This window comes from Peromyscus californicus, unplaced genomic scaffold (assembly GCF_007827085.1).
Source record: "Peromyscus californicus insignis strain IS unplaced genomic scaffold, ASM782708v3 Scaffold_18__1_contigs__length_77618521, whole genome shotgun sequence".
In the NCBI taxonomy this organism is placed as follows: Eukaryota; Metazoa; Chordata; class Mammalia; order Rodentia; family Cricetidae; genus Peromyscus; species Peromyscus californicus.
In genome coordinates this window covers 54,335,256-54,353,918 of record NW_026294480.1, presented here as the reverse complement: position 1 = coordinate 54,353,918, position 18,663 = coordinate 54,335,256, and the positions used below count along the sequence as shown (strand labels likewise).

Here is an 18,663-nt window from a genome sequence, read left to right as displayed (position 1 = left end):
TTAGGGCAGCACTACTACACTCTAGTTACCAAAATCTGTATTGGTGACCCACTGCTATACGATAAAGTACTAAAAACAATATTTGAAGACAAGAAGCTGATATTGCATGCATTTCTGTGGGTTAAGAATTTGAGAAGCTGGGGGCTGGAGAGATGGCTCAGAGGTTAAGAGCACTGGCTGCTCTTCCAGAGGTCCTGAGTTCAATTCCCAGCAACCACATGGTAGCTCACAACCACCTGTAATGAGATCTGGTGCCCTCTTCTGGCCTGCAGTCATACATGCTGTATACATAATAAATAAATAAATAAAAAGAATTTGAGAAGCTGGAGGCTTCTTACTCATGCTCTTTTACTGCAGTCAAGATGTCAACTAAGGTGGCAGTCATCAGAAGGTTTGGACAGGATGGAGGACCCAGGGCCAAGATGGTTCCCTTGGGTATTTCCAGGAAGCTTGTGTTATAGGGCTGTCCTTCAAGTCAGCTTCCTCTAGAGGGATCCAAGAGATAGCAAGACCAAATTGTAATGTCTTTTGTAACCTAGCCTCAAAAGTCACAGCAATCATTTTCTTAATGTCCTACCAGTTGTGTAGGCCAGCCCTATTCAGTATGGGAAGGGTAACACGGGGTGGGGTGGGGTATGACCACTAGGTGGTGAGTCATGGGGCCATCTCAGAGGCTGACTACCACAGAAGTTTACGAGAGCCCTTGGGCACAACTGGGAACAGAAGCCGAGCTTGCTACCCTAAAGGATAACATTTCACAGCCCTCCTCTCCTTCCTCCAATTCTTACAACCTTTCCACCTCCTCTTCCACGGCGTTCCCCAAGCCTGGGAGGGGCAGGGGTAGGGTTGGTAATGATGTCCCATTTAGGGCTGGGCACTCGGTCTTTTTCTCACCATATTGACCAGTCACACCTCTCTGCACTGGTTGCCACCACTGCAAGAGGAAGCCCCTCTGACCCCTGGGTGGGGTGGGGGTGTGGGTCATATTTTGATTATTCGAATTTTCTATAAATGTGATATCAGGAGACCATTGGAATAAAATAGAACCACAGATTAAAGACATGGGGAATATAGCTCACCAAGCAAACCTCAAATAAAACAAAAGGCAGAGAGGGTTTAACTTGAGGAACTGGCTAAAAGAAAAGTTAGGTGTTTTTTTTTTGTTGTTTTTTTTTTTTTGTTTGTTTGTTTGTTTTTTTTAGGCAAGAGAGCCTGGGAAGAGGAGAAGAGAAACCAGAACTGGAGGAGAACATTGGTGGCTGATGGAGGAGTGTCTCAAAGACCTTGGAAAGAAAGGAGTGGTCTGCCTTTGGAAAGAGACCTGAGATGGATAGGTAAAGAAACATCGTTAAGTCACGTTGAATGACCTTGCTCTTTCTTTTTATTGAACTCCCAGGGGAGATCATTTTATGGACGGGAGTCTGAGAAGTGGACAAGAGCTAGAGGATGAGGGAATGGGAAAGGGCTTTTGGCAGGACTCTGGCAGGGAGTGACCCAAATAACTCTCTGGATGTTAAGAGCTAGCTGAGTTAGATCGTCTGGGTGTGTAGGAGAGTCAGCGTGCCTGGGGACACGATGTCCTTTGGCATTGCTCAGCAGGCTGGGAGCAGGACAGGAAATGGATGGAATGTAACAGCTGCGGACACAAATGTCTGGAGCTGGAGATCTCCGGAGACTCCTTCCATCTGATTTCCATTCTGACTGAATGTCCCAGTTATAGGGTACCATTTTTTTCCTTTGAAGATCATTATGAACCTTGGGCCAAGAAGAAATGGCATAATTTGTCACTGAAATGTGCCGTGTGTAATGGAGAAAATATGCAAAGGGTTTAAATCTTTAACGGTTTCTAACACAAAGCTGGGAAGATAGTCAGTCCAGTGCTTGCCTGGCAAGCTCAAGGACTTGGATGCAACCCTCAGAACTCACATAAAAAAGCTAGGTGCTGTTGCTAATCTCCGATCCAGGTGCCCACTCCTCCCATTCCAGACCCTGCCCCTCAGGAACCCCCCCAGGGTTGGTTCCTCCCCCAGAGATGCTCAAGACCACGCCTACAGGGTATTTAAGACACGGTTCTGTTATTTCTCTACTGTTCTCTTCTCCTGAGAACCACCTGGGTGTGCTTTGCTCATTAAACCTGGACTTTCAATTCAGCCTGATCTGATTTATTGCACCGACAGAGAAACCCAATATCGGGGTACAGAAAAACCTTTCAGTTGCAAGTATTTGTAATCCCAACATTGGGGAGGCAGAGACAGGGGCATACCTGGGGCTTGCTGACCAGCCACCCTACCCTACTCCATGAGCTCCAGGGCAGGGAGAGACTGTCTCAAAAAGCTAAGGGGTGAAGGCTTCAGAGGTAGGTTTATGGTTAAGAGGACCAGGTTCAGTTCCCAGCACCCACATGGTGGCTCACACCCATTGGTAACTCCGGTTCCAAGGGATCTGGTGCTGTTTTTTGACCTCTGTGGGCACCAAACACACGTGGTACACAAATATACTCGTATTCACAAAATAAACACGCTGAATAAAAAAACCAAACTGTAAAGATATTAAAAAAAAAAAAGCGGACAACACCTGAGGAACGACACCTGAGGTTGGCTCCTGCACACACTGCAACCACGTGACCATGGTCCCCCACACGCTCACATACACACAGGTACAAAATAAGCCCTAAGATGAGAGCTTTAAAATTTACTGACTAGCATGGCTTCAGGTCATAGTGTGTGTAGATGATGTCAATGCCCACTTTATGCTCCAACCCATGTAATGAAACACTAATTCTTATGTTCTTCTGAAGGCGGGTCTTATCACAAACTGCTCAATGCCAACAGTGCTCCATGACAAACATTCTCAAGAAGATGAACTAGTCTGGGCCTTAAAAGACCCAGGCTCCAGTCCAGCTTTGTCACAGTCTGTGTGTCCCTTGGCAAGTCCTCATTCCCTGGCCTATAGCTTGTTTGTAAAATAGGAAACTAGATCGAATCCCTCCCGGACGTTATTACGAGGTCCTGCGGTTTCTGTTTCCAGCCCTCTGTTCACAAAGATTTTCCTCTGTGAGTGCCATGCAAGCTGGACACTAGGGGTCACGTTCAGATAACCACTCACAAGCACATCTGCCTGATAAACATACCTGTTTCCTCAAGAGAAGGCCCTCAGCAGCTGGGAGATGAGTGACCTGCTTTCTCATCTGAAGATCTCTGAATGAGCTCTCTGCAATTTCCGTTTTTGGCTCACTGAGGATGGGGACAGGGCAGGAAGCCAGGTTTCTCGGACTCTCAGCTTTTCCTTTGGGTTAATGCTATTTTCTTCCTTTCACACATGACTGTGGGAGACCAGCCCCCACAATTATTTACCCCAGGGACTCTTGAGGAATGAAGGATAAGGGATTTAGATAGAAATATAGAAGAGAGAGACAAACACAGGATAACCTCGGGAGGGCCTGGGTCATAAACCCACCGGCCCCTTCTGTCTCCTCTAAGGGCTTTTAAAGGAATGCCAAGGGGTGGAGCAAAAGACCTCCCTGCAGCATAGCCAAGTGCAGACCCTTCCAAACACCTGGTGACCATGCACGTGGTCAATCCTTCCCCTTATGCAGCCCTGCTATGTAAAGCAAGCTCAGATCTCACTAGGAAACCTCTGTGGACCCCCAACACACGACCCCACCCCCACCCCCAATTAGTCCTTCAATTGTGAGGCAAATTATTCATCTCAATGATTCCTGGTTTTTCTCTATCTGTACTTCTTTGCTAGGTGGGCTGGTCCCAAATCAGACCACTCCCAAAAACAACAAACGAAGCCAACAGAACTGCCCCTGTGGACACTGGCTTCTCATCGACCGGTCAGCGTTACTTTTGCAGTGGAGTGCTTCTGAGAGAGGTGCGGTTCTGATTTCTTGGTAACCTTGTTTTACCATGCTCCAGTCTGAGCACTCCCCTTCCTGGTCTAAGCCCCCATTTGTCCTCTCTCAATTGTCTGTCTTGGGGAAGATAGAAAATTAAAATGATTTACCATTGTAGGGGAAGGATAATTCAATAAGCCATTTCCACATTTAACGGTAATATTTGAAAGCATCTGCATGGCTCTACAGTTTTCAAAGTGTTTTTATATCTATCATTTCCATTCATCATCACTGTGTGTTCCTTCTCCACCCTTCCCCCATGTCTCCTTTGAAATAAAGGCTAAGGGGACACAGAAGGGACAGAGGAGAAGGCAGCCATCCTTGGAAGAGGGCGAAGCTCATGTTGATGATCTGGGTTAGTCTTGGCTGTGTCTCTCAGCAGCTAGATATCGGCAAGTCACACCCCTGAATGTGGATGTCCTCCCTTAAAAAGCTGGCTCTGAATGCACATTGGGTTAGTGGGAAGATGGTCATTTCTCACATTCCTGTGACCAGTTTGCCACAGTTATTATCTGTGTTTTTGTCCAGTTCATTTCCCTAGACCCCAGTCCTGATACTGTTAACCTGGAGGCTCCATGGTTCAATCCTTTCTGTGGGCAGACCCACACCCAGCCAGTTCCCTTCTGGGTTTTTAGATGGAATGGATAGCTTGGCAGAAGAATCACATGCGTGCCTTCCGTGAGCCTGAAGAGATGCCCTTGGAGAAAGGAGTTCAGCGAGGAAGGGGCTGATCACTGCCCAGGAAACTTCCAGTAAATAGAAGAACAGCTGCAGCTGGAGGCCACTGGGCTGGGACAAAGTCTGAGGGACAGAGAAGGAAAAAGTAGTCAGAAGAAAGATCGAACAGTGTGAAGAGCAGACGTTGTTTACCCAAAGAGCCAGGGGGACAGGGGGAGATGAGACTGGAGTGAGGCCTTAAAATAAATACAACTGAGTCTAAATATAAAAGGAGACAATCCCGATACCTGGAAGCCATGAGCATTATGGAAGTTGCCAATAGTCGAGTGTGGCCAGTTGCTCCATGGGAAGGAAAGCTGTCAGGACAGCCTATTTGGGACTCAGGGATTAGGCAAAACCAAACATTGAAAACATTCACAGCCCACTGAGCCTATCCATGCCATCAGGAATCCACAGTTTGTTGTTCTGATGGCTCTTTAGACCTTTCTAGCCACTGCTTTCCTTATTGTAGGGTTCTCTTTCCATAAAACAACAACAAAACTCTCTTCAGATCGGCTGCTCTTTTCTTTAGCGCACTCTAATAGGGTCTAGTTCTTTCCTTATATTGATGAACATTTAAAATTATTTATTGTGAAGTACTGTGAGATGGACAGTCTCAATACCATGCCTCCCCTCTCATCTCTGAGTCTCCCCCAGACAAGCTCTTGAGCCCACCTCTGTCCCCACACAGCTGCTATGAAAACCACAGTTCTCATGGCTCAATACTGCAGCCATGTCCCGTACTCCCGGGTTTCTCCAGCCAATTCAAACCTCTCTCTAAACTTTGGACCATACATCTAACTGTCCAGCCCGTCTGTGGGACATGCACTACACATCTAACTGTTCAGCCAGTCACCTGAATGTCTGTGGGACATGCACTACACATCTAACTGTTCAGCCAGTCACCTGAATGTCTGTGGGACATGCACTACACATCTAACTGTTCAGCCAGTCACCTGAATGTCTGTGGGACATGCACTACACATCTAACTGTTCAGCCAGTCACCTGAATGTCTGTGGGACATGCACTACACATCTAACTGTTCAGCCAGTCACCTGAATGTCTGTGGGGGCATCTCAACACATCACATTTAGAGTCCCGTATTTTCCTCTTCCCCACAAATTACTCTGTAATGTCTTCCTCATAGTTGATAAAAATTGTCTTCCTGTTGCTCAGGCAAAGAGCTTTAGAGTCTTGTTCTTTCACACACACACACACACACACACACACACACACACACACTTACACACACACCACATATATATACACACACATCACACACACACACATCACACCACACAAACATAGGGTGATATTTTGTTTGTGACCTAACAAATAAAGCTTGCCTGAAGATCAGAGTGTGGAGCTAAGCCACTAGTTAGCCACAGAGGCCAGGCAGTCAGTGGTGGCACACACCTTTAATCCCAGCACTTGGGAGGAGGAAGTAGGAAGATTAGGAGTTCAAGGCCACCCTGGGCTATAGGAGATTGACTCTGTCTAGAACAGAACCAGAGCCAGGTGGTGGTGGCTCACACCTTTAATCCCAGCACTAGGGAGGTGGAGACAAGGAATATAAGGCAGGTGGAGACAGGATCTGAGGCTCTTTCAGTCTTAGGATTTATAGACAGGATCTCGCCCCACTCCAGGCTGAGGAGTTGGTGAGGTAAGAGGTGGTGGCTGTGGCTTGCTCTTTTGTCTCTCTGATCTTTCAGCATTTACCCCTATATCTGACTCTGGGTTTTTACTATTAAGACCAATTAGAATTCATGCTACACAAACACACACACACCACACACACGTCACATCACACCATACACACATATACACACATCACATCACACCATACACACATATACACACACCACACACACACACCACACCACACACACACACACACACACACACACACACCCCATACACACATATACACACACCATACACACACACACACCATACACACATATACACACACCACACACACCACACACCATACACACATACCACACAAACACACCACACACACAAATATATACGTACCACACACATACCACCCCCCCCCCACACACACACACTCACACTCTGTACTAGCTGATTCTGTCAGCTTGGCCAGCAAAACGGTCCAACTCTGTCTCCTCTGCTGCTTACCCTTGTGGTCTAAGCAGCAGTTGTTGCACATCTGGATTATCCTAACTGCCTTCTCTCTGCCTTCTTGAGTTTACCCTCCCCATGTGACGGCCGAAGAACATTTGTTTCAACTTGGCAATTTGGCTAGATTCTTGTACCCAATTGTTGTGGCTAAATGTCAGGACAGAAGTTACTGTTCAGGCATTTAAATTGGATACAATTGACATTTAAGTTAGCAGAGTAAAACAGATTACCCCGGAAAATGTGGGTGACAGCGAACCACACTAAGGCCCAAAACTAGAACTTCCTGAAGAAGAAGGAATTGGGCCTCTAGCCTGAAATTCTAGCCCTGGAACTCACGACTGATCATCAACTCTTAGGTGAATGAATCTCACTTTATGTATTTGACATCATCAGCTTCCACGACTGAGTGAGACAATTCTTTAATCTGTGTGTGTGTGTGTGTGTGTGTGTGTGTGTGTGTGTCCCTCTGTAGTAAGTTTTATCCTCTGTATCCTTGACAAGCGTCTCTTTCTCCATAGAGCAGTCAGAGAGAGCTTCTGAAAGAGAAAAATCAGCATGTCGCTTCTCTGTTGGAAACCTGCTTAGATGGCCTTGAATTTCAAACCGACCAGAAGCCACAGGTTTCCAGAGGCTGCCTGGCTGTCTATGATCTGCCTGCCTGTTCCTTTTCTAGAGTCTCTTTCTGTTCTCCCGTTCAAGCTAGTTCAAGTTAAGGAGTGTCGAAAGATCAAGTGGATAATATTATGGGCAGACGCGGCCAATTCAAAGACAGGAGAGGAGTTCCATGCCAGGACCTTAATGGGAATCAGAATAAGAACTAGAAAGTTGTGAATCAAGTCTTCCAGAGCTTCGTAGTTTCTCTTTGATTGGTTACTGGGTTAGTTACTTTTGTCCTTGCTGTTGTTTTAAAAATGTTAAGCGGAGCTGGTTACGGTGCAGAAAGGTCATGAGGCACCAGCCACAACAAAACCCAGTATCAGAACTTTATTGTGGGGGGAGAGGACAAAAGAACCAGGCCTTGGGAAGAAGCATGTGCAGAGAAGAGAGAGAGACAGAGAGAGAGAGACAGAGACAGAGAGACAGAGACAGAGACAGAGAGACAGAGAGAGACGAGAGAGAGAGAGAGAGAGAGAGAGAGAGAGAGAGAGAGAGAGAGAGAGAGAGAGAGAGAGAGCAGGAAAGAACAGATAAGAAGAAGGAGGAGTCTGCATGCGTCCGACCTTTTAAGGACTTCCATGAACATGCGCAGGTCCTCGCGCACGTAATCACCAGCACACACCAATGATGTAAGACCCCTTACTTAGCTGCTGAACTGCGCATGTGTGGCCATGCAGCAGGAGTGACGGCAGAATCCTAACCCTTGCTGTCACCAGATTCCTGACAAGAAACAGCTCTAGAGAGGAAGAGGCTATCTAGGCTTACAGTTTGAGTGATGCAGTCCTTCATGGTGCATAGGCATGGCTGCAGGAGCCTGAGGCGGCTGGTCACCTAGCAACTGCAGCCCAGAAGCAGGAAGTAATGAATGCTACTTGCTTCACGGTTTCATTTTTGATGGATGCCATCAACATTAACCATCACAGCCACCCTCTGCTTACTCCTCTTGCAAAACCTCCAAGTAACTCGGTCATGCCCCAAGAGATTGAGTCATTCAATAGACATTTAATGAATGACTGCTATATGTCAAATAGTGTGGATAAAGCCTTGTGGATAAAAATGCTGAGGAAATCCAGCAGAAGGTTGGGGAGATGGCTCAGTAGTGCACTTCTCAAGTGCAAGCATGAATGGTCCCCAACATCTATGAACAAGAGCCAGGTGCGTCAGCAGGCGCCTGTAATTCCAGTCCAGGGAGGCGGGGACAGACACTCCCTGGGGCTTCATGGCTGAATCAATGAGCCCAAGGTCAGTGAGAGACTCTGTCTCTCAAAAAAATTAAATGGAGGGTGACTGAGGAAGATGCCGAACATTGACTTTTGGCTGCTACATGAATACAGGCACCTCCCTGCTCCACACACCACGTGTTCATGACAAAACTATTGCCTCTATAGGCCTTATTATGTCCTTGTAGAAGATGCAGGGGGTGGGAGAAGTGTGAAAAGGGAGTCAAATATGTCAACTATTTGTTGTGTTGAAGGGCTTTGGAGAAAATAAAGCAAGGGAAAGAGTCAGAAGACACCAGAAGGTCAACAAACTTTACATGTGTGGCGGGGAGGGGGAGGGAGTGTCTTGAGGATGAAATGACCTCTAAAAAGAAAACTTCTGAAAACTTATCTGCATCACTTTTTAAACACTGGATTTAGTTTTTAGTTTGATTCGTAGATACATAAAAGTCATGTGTGTTCATGGGCCTGACACATTCTAGCAAGCCTCACTCTGACTACTGTGTTGAAGGCACTCTGTAGGGAGACAAGAGGAGGACAGGGGTCTATTTCAATGCAGTTCCAGCCCTCCCTTCTTCGGAAGGATGGGGGAGGAGCTAACGGGGAAGCTTCAGAGTTTCCCACTCCACAGGCACAGGCCAGCATCCATTCTTTGTAAAGGGTTTTTGGGATGGAAAGGATAGAGATCAAAACATGGCCAAAACATAATTAAAGTCCTGTTTTAATAACTCTCCAGGTGGCAGACATACCATCTGTGAGCAGAACATCATTGAGTAGGATCACCTAAACGCATTTATCACCCACCGTCCCACTTCCTTGAGGGACTTAGCTAGCTTTTGTTCTAAAAAGGGAAACTCAATTTTAACAAATTTGTTCAGTGAATTATTTAATTAGTAAGGAGCCTTTGCATATTTTGTAGAATTTTTTTTTTTTATCTTTGTTCTGAAATTAGTTGATAACTCCTTGCAAAGCACTGTGGTCATCCCATTGATATGAGACGGGTCACAATTGCTCTGATGGGATGCCTGAGAGAGATAGCACTATATGGCATTAACCTCTCACAGACCTGACCATTTATCTACTTGGTGCAAAAGGCCCTGAGGTCATTTTCAAAACTTTCCCCATCTTATCTGAAGGAGATAAATGAAATGAATTGAAATGTTGGAAAACTTATTAAGATGATCGGAGGATTACGGTTAAGTAGAAAGTGAGATAACCTCCAGGCTTCTCAATTCCGAATGCTCTCTCTCTGTCTCTTTACTCTTTGAGAGCACCGTAGGGCCCTGAGGACAGGATAGAAGGAAGAAGTTGCTTTCCCTGTACAGTGAGGTCTTGGCCTCTTCCTGGGGCTGGGGAAGCCACTCAGAGGACAGACAGAACTAACACCACCAGGCTGGGGCTGGAATCCAGATGCTCCAGAAATTTGAGTCCCAAGGTGACTTGCAAAATGCCTCAGAGTTTGGAGTTTTGAGGAAGGGAACGATAGCCTGAGTGAGGGGTTGGGAGAATGTTCTCTCTGGCTTCCCTGGAAACATGCCAACAATGGTGGAAGGTGTCTGCTGGTCTGTTCCACTGTGCCCATAGTTCTATTTAAGAGAAAGATCAGAGGTTTTACACATTGCTCTTCTCACACATGTATCTATTGACATTTAGCACCTAAGAGGCCATGCCAAATTTTCATTGGCTTTTATTTTCCTCATTATACTAAGCTAAGACAAAAGAATATGTATTCTTATATAGTCATAGGAATCAATAATGCTCATTTTGGATAAAATAGAGTATAGGTCATAAAAATACTTAACTTGCTGACTTGAACCCTGAGCATAACAAAAACAAACAAACAATCAAACAAACATTGCTCATTTTGGTACTGAATAAAGGCTAGGAAGCCGGAAAACAGACTGTGGCACTCAAGGCCTGGCTCTGGTGTCAGTTTGTGGTAGAAAGGCTGCTTAGTCCTGTCTCTAGTCTCCATAGAGGCTTGGCTGAGAAACCAGTGCTTTTCTCAGCTAGTTGAGCTGAAGGGACCCCTCATGGTGACATGTCCTCCATGGGCATCTCAAATGTAAAGGTCTAAGATGATCTGAAAGGAGTTTGGAGACCATGGAATGTTCTGACCACAAGTGACTTGGATGAGAAAGTGGAAGGAGCATTGTAGGCTAAATTCGAACGCTAGACACCTCAACCCTCATTTCCTCTTTTATGTTGAATAACTAGGCTGAACACAAGGGGAAGAGGGAAGCTTGACTCTCCCCAGAGAAGCCTGCAGAGGGTTAGCAGGCAGCGGTTTCCATAGGAAACACCCAGGATGCTTCTGACATGGCCGCAAGACTTGGCATCAAATTATTGACGGTGAGGAGATCAGGGAATGAAGGAGCGGGGGAGACCCTTTTCCTGAAGACATGACCTAGACACCTCTCATTCTGGAGGCCTTGTTCTGAAAGGGATTTGGACTGCTTCTGTTGGAAGGGACTAGACTGACTCGCTACAGCTATGGCTCTTTGGATGACCCTTCGAGCACTGTGTCTGTAGGAAGGCGGTGTCTACAGCCAGAGCTGTGGTTGGAGAGCTTGGGAGCTAGCTGGTCAGAGGAACATATAGAGAAAACTGAAAATGTCCAAAAGATGGAGGTGCCAGGCAGGAAGTTGAGGCTAAGTTTTGTTTGTTCCTGGAGCCCAGCTAAGTGGATGGTGAAGTCTATTTAGAGACCAGGGAACAAACGCACAGTGAGCTCCTATTCTTCTTCTAACATGACGCAAAGTGGTGACAAGGTCTTACCGGACCCAATCTCTATTTCCAATGCCATGGTTCTCTTTGTAAAGGTGTTCCCCAAAGAACCAAAGGCACACAGTCAGTGCACATGCATGCACACACACATATTCATGCACATATATGCTCAAGTGCATATACACTGTCTGCATACATACATACACACAGATGCTTACATGCACACATATGATTGCATGTACATACGCTGCACGCATGTACACTGTATTTGCTTAACTGCATACATCCTTTTGGGGTGGGGGGGAGGGAAGTAGCCGTGCTTCCAAACTCTCAAGGAAGTTCGGACTGGGTTGTACCTATGGAGGTCAAGAGTGGAGAAAAGGTGGGGGTCTTCTATCACCGTGGCAAGAGTGGTGACCCAGAAGGTAGAGTTGAGGGAAATCCCCAAGCCAGGGAGGATAGGAGAGAGGCTGATGGACACATGAGGAAGCAGACTGGATTTCTGCTCAGTCATCAGATCAAGTCACCCCTCCTGCCTTTCAGACGCTTCATGGTGGGTTCCAGACGAAGGTGCTCCATCTTTTAACTTAGAACGTGGGCTCTTCAGTTCGGACCTCAAAGAAACAGCCTCAAGCCATGAACACGGAGGCTTAAAGCAAATCTTTTCTCAACACCCTTTGCATCCAGGTGTCAAGAATCACTTTAAAGGGTTGCCTTCATCTGCAGCTCAACCTCCTTTAAGAAGGATTGAAGACAGAGTACAGGGTGGACAGCAGAGATGGCCATGGTTAAACCCAATCCACATGGCCTAACATTCTTCAGAACTCCTTCCTCTCCCTACTGTTGTACCGTGTACCTACCTGTGTTCACGTTGTCCCACATTAAGTACCACGTGCCTGTGTTCACGTTGTCCCACATTAAGTACCACGTGCCTGTGTTCACGTTGTCCCACATTAAGTACCACGTGCCTGTGTTCACGTTGTCCCACATTAAGTATCTTCAGCAGCAGATACAAAATGGCCCAAAGCCTTCAGATTCTCACAAATGACTTCTACATTCTCTCTTTTTACCGAAAAAAAAAAAAAAAAAAAAAAGGAAAGTTTACCCTTTTGCTGTTTTGAGTCCTGACAATAGAATCAACTGTCTGAGTTGAGCGGCTAACACGCAAAACCAAATGTGTGTTAATTTCCAAACAAGCTGTCTGCTCTTTGCCCCCTGACTCCCATGTGATCACGTGTGGTATTGTGAAGCCGAACAAAAACAGGAGGAAATGCTCCCTGCTAAAGCAGTGGTTCTCAGCCTGTGGGTCACGACCCCTCTGGGGATGAACGACCCTTTTATGGGGGTTGCATATCAAATATCCTACATATCAGATATTTACATTATGATTCATAACAGTAGCAATATCACAGTTACAAAGTAGCAAAGGAAATAATTTTATGGTTGGGGTCACCACAACATGAGGAACTGTACTAAAGGGTCACAGTATTAGGAAGGTTGAGAACCGCTGTGCTAAATTCTCTCCAGGAGATAATTTTTCACTAGTAAACTCATGAATGTCACAACATTATTACCCATTCAACCTAAAATAATTATTTCTCTATATATTCACTGTCTTCTCCTCCCTTTCCATAATAGTTTAGAGGCAGTCACTTGAAATAATGTCCTTTTACACTTCTCAGTTAAAACTAAAGCTAGAATTATATATTTATAATATTTTGTTATTCAATATAAGTGATAATATATTGAGTTACTATCCTGAATAGTATAATATTACAGCATTTGAAATTTGTGGAGTCCACCAGTAATGGAATTTGCTTAGCCTGGTTTAATACAACATATACCAAAAATTCTGCCCCTCCCCCACAGTACCCCCCCACACCATCCCACTATCATGAAATGTAGTTAGGGATAAACATGCTGTGGTCTAGTGGACTCCTGGCATGGACACAGATGTGGGTGCATTTATAATCTGTGATAACTGGTATTAAGGGAAGACAGTGGCTCTCCGTGAACATATAATCAAAGACTCCAACGTAGGCAGGAGGCTGGAGAGAATCTCCCCAAGACTGAGAGCTGAAGGGGAGAGGGAGCTAGCTCCTGTGGGGGTGGGACTGGGCTGGGGTGAGGGGCCTTCCCTCCTCATGCAAGTCTATCCTATCTGAGTAGAAGGCCGCCTTCTCATTGAGCTCAGGAGACAGGCAGTGACTTCGTTCTCTGTGACATATGGCCATCCATTTTAGTCTTTATTAACACTGAAATTTCCTTGGAGAGAGAAAAGGAAAGAAAGGAGAAACCACTCAAGCTTTGTGGGGAGAGTAAACCCCACAAGATGAGAAGGCAGATGGGATGTAGGAGGTGGTTGCGGGAGGGTTTGGGAGGGAGATGCCGAAGATAACACCCAGTTTTTGCAACAAGACTGGGCTATTTTTACATGTAGCATACAGATAGTTCAACTGTGGTCTGGGATGTAGACTGTCATTCTCCAGTATCATGAGGCAATGCATGCTGGGAACTTGAAGGATCAAACATGTTTCCAATCACATGCTCGCTAACTGAATGTTGACACTATCAACCTTTACCCACAAATGGACTATATGTAGTGCTTACAAGGCCCAGAGCAAGGATAGGGGTGTTTGTAATGAGGGAAACAGTGATGGGTTTATTTGAAGACTATAGAGTCGATACCGCTTTCTTTGATACATTTTTTTTTCCTTTTCTGATTTTCAGAGAAGATGATATGAACCTTCTGCTCTTTTTGGCAGAACTTCTTTTAAGAATATGATATTCCCCCTCCTCTAGACTTCTATGATTTCAGTATGGTGTAGTGAACTAGACCTTAGTGAAGCATTGAACAGAGTATGGCTTTCAGGGTTGACACAGATTGATTACATGACCAGCACCGGCAGAGGAGTGTGTGTGTGTGTGTGTGTGTGTGTGTGTGTGTGTGTGTGTGTGTGTGTGACTAATTGTATGTATTTATTTATTTTGGAGTTTTGAGACAAGGTCTTACTCTGTAGCCAAGCCCTGCCTTGAACCCTCCTTCCTCAGCCTCCAGAGCACTAGGATTACAGGTGTGAGCCACCATATCCAGCTCAACACAATAATATTAATATTTGCCACAGAAGGCACCTTCTGGCTTTGGAGGTTAGGTAGGAATCTAGGAATGTTGTACTGAAGGAAGAGAAGAAGCAAGGAGGGAGGGAAAGAGGGAAGGAGAGAGGGAGAGGGAGAGAACACCCAAAGTACACCCCAGAGGACAGCCAGGCTAGATTATCTCGAAAGAACAGGTCTCCAAGGGCCGAAACTGGAGGCCAAGGGAAGCTAGGAAACCAAGGACTAGGAGAAGAGTGTGTATGCTTTCATGCCTATTGAGCAACTTGAGATTCCAGCCTGCCCCAACAGTGCCCGTTACCACCATGGGATCCCTCTTCAGTACTAAGTCCAGAACTAGACAGGAGCAGGGTCAGAACAGGCGTAAGGGATGTACTGCCAGGATCAGTCCTTAAGGATACATTCCCCTTGGTCTTTGGCATAGTGGCACAGTGAGTGACCATGAGTGGTCCAAACACATTGAGGGAGGCCCTCTTTTGGGCTTGCCCTTGGAGGAACACGACCAGTCTGTAGAAGAAGTCTGGAGAATTCTTTATGATCCAACTATCCATTTAACTCTATCTTCAGAACGTAGGTACCGGAATTATAGTTATGGGAGTGACTCTTTTCGGTAGATGGGAGCTGGTTTTACAAGTCTCTGAGGAATGCTGGCTTTTATCTAGCCACCAGAAATCCTCAGCCTATTTCTGGATATACAGACTGCCTTTTGGAGTTGGGGGAATTGGAGCTTCCTTTGGACCTGATGGGGAAAGAGCCCATTCTTAGTTCTCTTGGAAGTTTTGGGGTGAGTGGGTAAGGTGATGTGGGCCAAAATATGGCTTCCCAGAATTGTCACTACAGAAGAAGGACCCAAGATTCTTTGCTTCTGTCCCACTTTTGCGCCCACCACCACCCCACCCCCAGGAACTAGAACACAGCCACTTTTGGCTTTTCTTCTGGTTACAGTATACTGGGGTATGCTTCTTGTTTAAATGTGGTAGTGAATTTCGAGTTTTCTTTTTTCTTTTTCTTTTTTTTATGTTACAGCAATGCTTTTGGAGCAAAACAAAGCCTCCGCTTTGGAGTTCACAACACCATCTTGACTGGAATTCATGCCAACATGCCTAAAATCTATGAGTCATACAGAGCTGCTGGAAGTTTCTAAAAGGAGTTCTTCTGAGAGCCTTATAAAAAGAGAGACTGAGCAAGGAGAGGAAAATTGGGAAGGTGGATGACAATCCAGCTTGCAGACCAAGAGAATATGAAGACACGGGACCCCAGAGGCTCAGAGCCTTGAGGGATGTATAATTTAGAATGTGCCCCTCCAAAATTACATGCTAGAAACTTAATCCAAAATGTATCTGTTGACGGTGTTGTTTGGAGGGATGGTCTTGGGGGGATAATTGGGGCTGGATGACATCATTAGGGTAGCATTAGTGGTTTTTTGTTTTGTTTTGTTTTATTTTGTTTTAAGATTTATTTATTTATTATGTATACAGTGTTCTGCTTGCATGTGTCCCTGCAGACCAGAAGAGGGCACCAGATCTCATTATAGGTGGTTGTGAGCCACCATGTGGTTGCTGGGAATTGAACTCAGGACCTCTGGAAGAACAGTCAGTGCTCTTAACCTCTGAGCCATCTCTCCAGCCCGCATTAGTGATTTTATAAAAAGATGAAGAGAGAGAGACTTGAACTAACACCCTTGTTTGGTCTCATCATGCTGTTGACTACCATGATGCTTCCATCCAAGAAGAAGGCTTAGACTTCCCAGTCTGCAGAGCTTTGAGCCAAATCAACATTTATCCTGACATGGACAGCTTTGCAGGGTGAGCTGCAGGTAGACTTATCTGAAAATCAATAACCGTCTGGCAAAAAGGCAGCAGAACATGAGACCTATGAACAAGAAAAAATAAATAAAACAAGTGAAACTCTCCAAGTACTTCACAAGCCAGAGTAGCAAAACAAAAGTGAGTTTAGACATTTTTAGATTGAGATGAGGGTGAGAAGCTTTGTTTTAAAGGGATCAATTCCTACTTGCCCACCCTCTGTCAAAAAATGCCAAGCCAACTAACAAAAACAAGACAATAGTCGATCTGCTTCAGTTAAGTGCAACTCAAACTTTCCTGGTCCTGGGACCTCCTCTCTCACCCTGGGACCCCCCCAAAGGAAAAAATTTAAAAAAAAATTTTTTTTTTTTAAGTTTTTCTCTGTCTCATCAGCATCCTGTCAGACACAAGCCATGGAAAATGATGGACGGCTCCAAGGCAACAGATGGCCCCAGGATGCCTGTCTACCTCAGAAGCTCCCTTCCCTACGCCCCCAAGAGTCAACTGATGTCCACCAAGTCAGCTGGAAGCAGGTTTTCGGGAGAAACCATGCCCCTATTCCTGTTCATCCTCTTTTTCATAATAAGCAGAAAGTTCAGAATGTTACAATTCTTGGCCACTCCCCCAGCTGCATGACCGCACATGTGCAGTTCAGTAGCCAAGGAAGGGGTCTTACGTCATCTGTGCGCTGTGCGCTGCGTGGTCACGTAATCTGTGCACGTGTGGTGTAGCTCCATAGGCCCACATGCGCATGTGCAGGGGAATCCTTAAAAAAGCCAGACACAGACTCCTCCCCTCTCTTCTGCTCTCTCCTCCCCCCTCTCTCCCTTCTCATGTGTCTCTTCCAACAGGCCTGGCCACGCTCTCTTCTGCCCCCCCCCCCCCCACCAATAAAGCTCTGATACTGAGTTTTGTTGCGCCTCATGACCTTTCCTCACAGAGAAAAAGCGCCAAATTTAAAGCCAACATTGGTGTCGTGACTTGTGACCTTTCTCAAATGGTAACAGCGCGTCTTATTAATTAAAACCAACGCGAATCCCCTGTCCAAAAAAAAAAAAAAAAAAAAAAAAAAAATGCCAAGCCAACTAACAAAGCTTCAAGACCATAGTGGGACTAGATGTTATATGAAATCTTGGGAAACAAACAAAAACAATCTCTTAATTGCCCTTGAACATTATTGGAAGTAAGCAGAGTTCTACAGGGGAAAGATGTCTGTGTGGCTCAGTTCACACAGAAATGAACAGGTAGGAGGACGAGGTAGGGCCTCAGTTCTGCCTGCCACACTTGAGGACCAGGGTGAGTCCACAGCCGTGCTTTTGGGAACGCGGTCTTTTCTCTTCCCCTCTACTTAACACACTCACTACCAAAGCCTTTGGGGGAGACGGTTTCTTCTGCCTGGGGAAATTAAAGCAAGGCTTTCTGGCTAGGATGTAAATCTTGGGGTTTTCCTGAGCCTACCCATGTTATGATGAAGGAGAAAGAGAAGTGTGTTCAAGCATGGGCCGGTTTCCAGGATGGGGCTGTGCTAATTGCTGATGGGAGAAAGGCAGGCTAGCGCTGCCAGGAAAAGGGACACTCTTGGCTGACATCTGGGAGGCTGTCCTGGCTTTCAGAGCAGACAGGGCAGGGGCCGACTGCCTCCTGAACTGTTGTGTTGAGGCTGGGATGTGGATGAGGCCCCGTTCAGGAGGGGCAGAGTCGATGTGAGTTGGATGGACCACGGAGGAGTAGCCGGGAGTCTAGAGACCTTGGAGTCCTTCTGAGTCCTAAGACCCTCTCTCAGCATAGCCCGGCCTTCTTTATCCTCTTCAACAAAAAGACTGATTGACAAGATTCTTTTCCAAGTCCTAATTTAGCCCTAAGAGTTACTCTAAGAGGTGGGGGGGGGGGGGGGGGAGTGCACGGGGCACGGACGGCGGTTTAATTGGAAGCCAAGGGAACAATTCAAGTTTGAAATCAAAAATGATAAAATGACAGAGAAGAAAAGATCCAGCCTCTCTCCCCTCAAAGAGATCAAGAGGTTTTTAGATCTGTTCTCATCAAAGTTTTCTCCCCTTTCTCTAAGGACAGACACATCACGCCGTGTTTAACCTGCAGCTCTTTGTGGTGACCTCCACACTTCTGCGGCTTCTGTGCAGCCACCGGCTTCCACATTTAAGGTGGAAAGGTTTCATTCACCGATCTTAAAAAGCACCGTGGGGGCCTTGCTAAGGGACGTAGGGCAGGAGATCGCGGAAGCTGTGACAGATGTGTTTGTCCATTTTCTGCTCTTCGGCTCTACCCCTCCCCTTTTCTTGCAGATAGAAAACAAAACAAAACCAAACCCCCAAAGCAAAAGACCCATCATTTTGGAGCCAAGATGGTAAACTAATTCAG

General features: G+C 45.9%; 1 protein-coding gene and 1 long non-coding RNA gene across 3 annotated transcripts in view; one reads left to right on the top strand and one right to left on the bottom strand.

Moving 5' to 3' along the window:
• The window catches only part of LOC128113634 (uncharacterized), a 29,097-nt gene extending 11,945 nt beyond the window's left edge, over positions 1 to 17,152 (top strand). The window contains exons 3-5 of one of the 2 annotated variants that reach the window (XR_008219563.1): positions 1,203 to 1,334; positions 3,751 to 3,876; positions 15,509 to 17,152. Coding sequence is in view for 1 of the 2 variants with exons in the window: in XM_052743455.1 (XP_052599415.1) it covers positions 1,203 to 1,334; positions 3,751 to 3,876; positions 16,681 to 17,018 (596 nt within the window). In the remaining variant the exon portion in view is untranslated. The remainder of the gene's footprint in view (positions 1 to 1,202; positions 1,335 to 3,750; positions 3,877 to 15,508) is intronic. The other variant, XM_052743455.1, reaches the window with a different exon arrangement.
• Positions 1,364 to 3,198, bottom strand: LOC128113635 (uncharacterized). The gene is made up of 2 exons (XR_008219564.1): positions 3,131 to 3,198; positions 1,364 to 1,755 (listed from the first exon to the last, which is right to left on the bottom strand). It is a non-coding gene; the product is annotated as an uncharacterized LOC128113635 (long non-coding RNA).
• Positions 17,153 to 18,663: the final 1,511 nt, after the last annotated feature.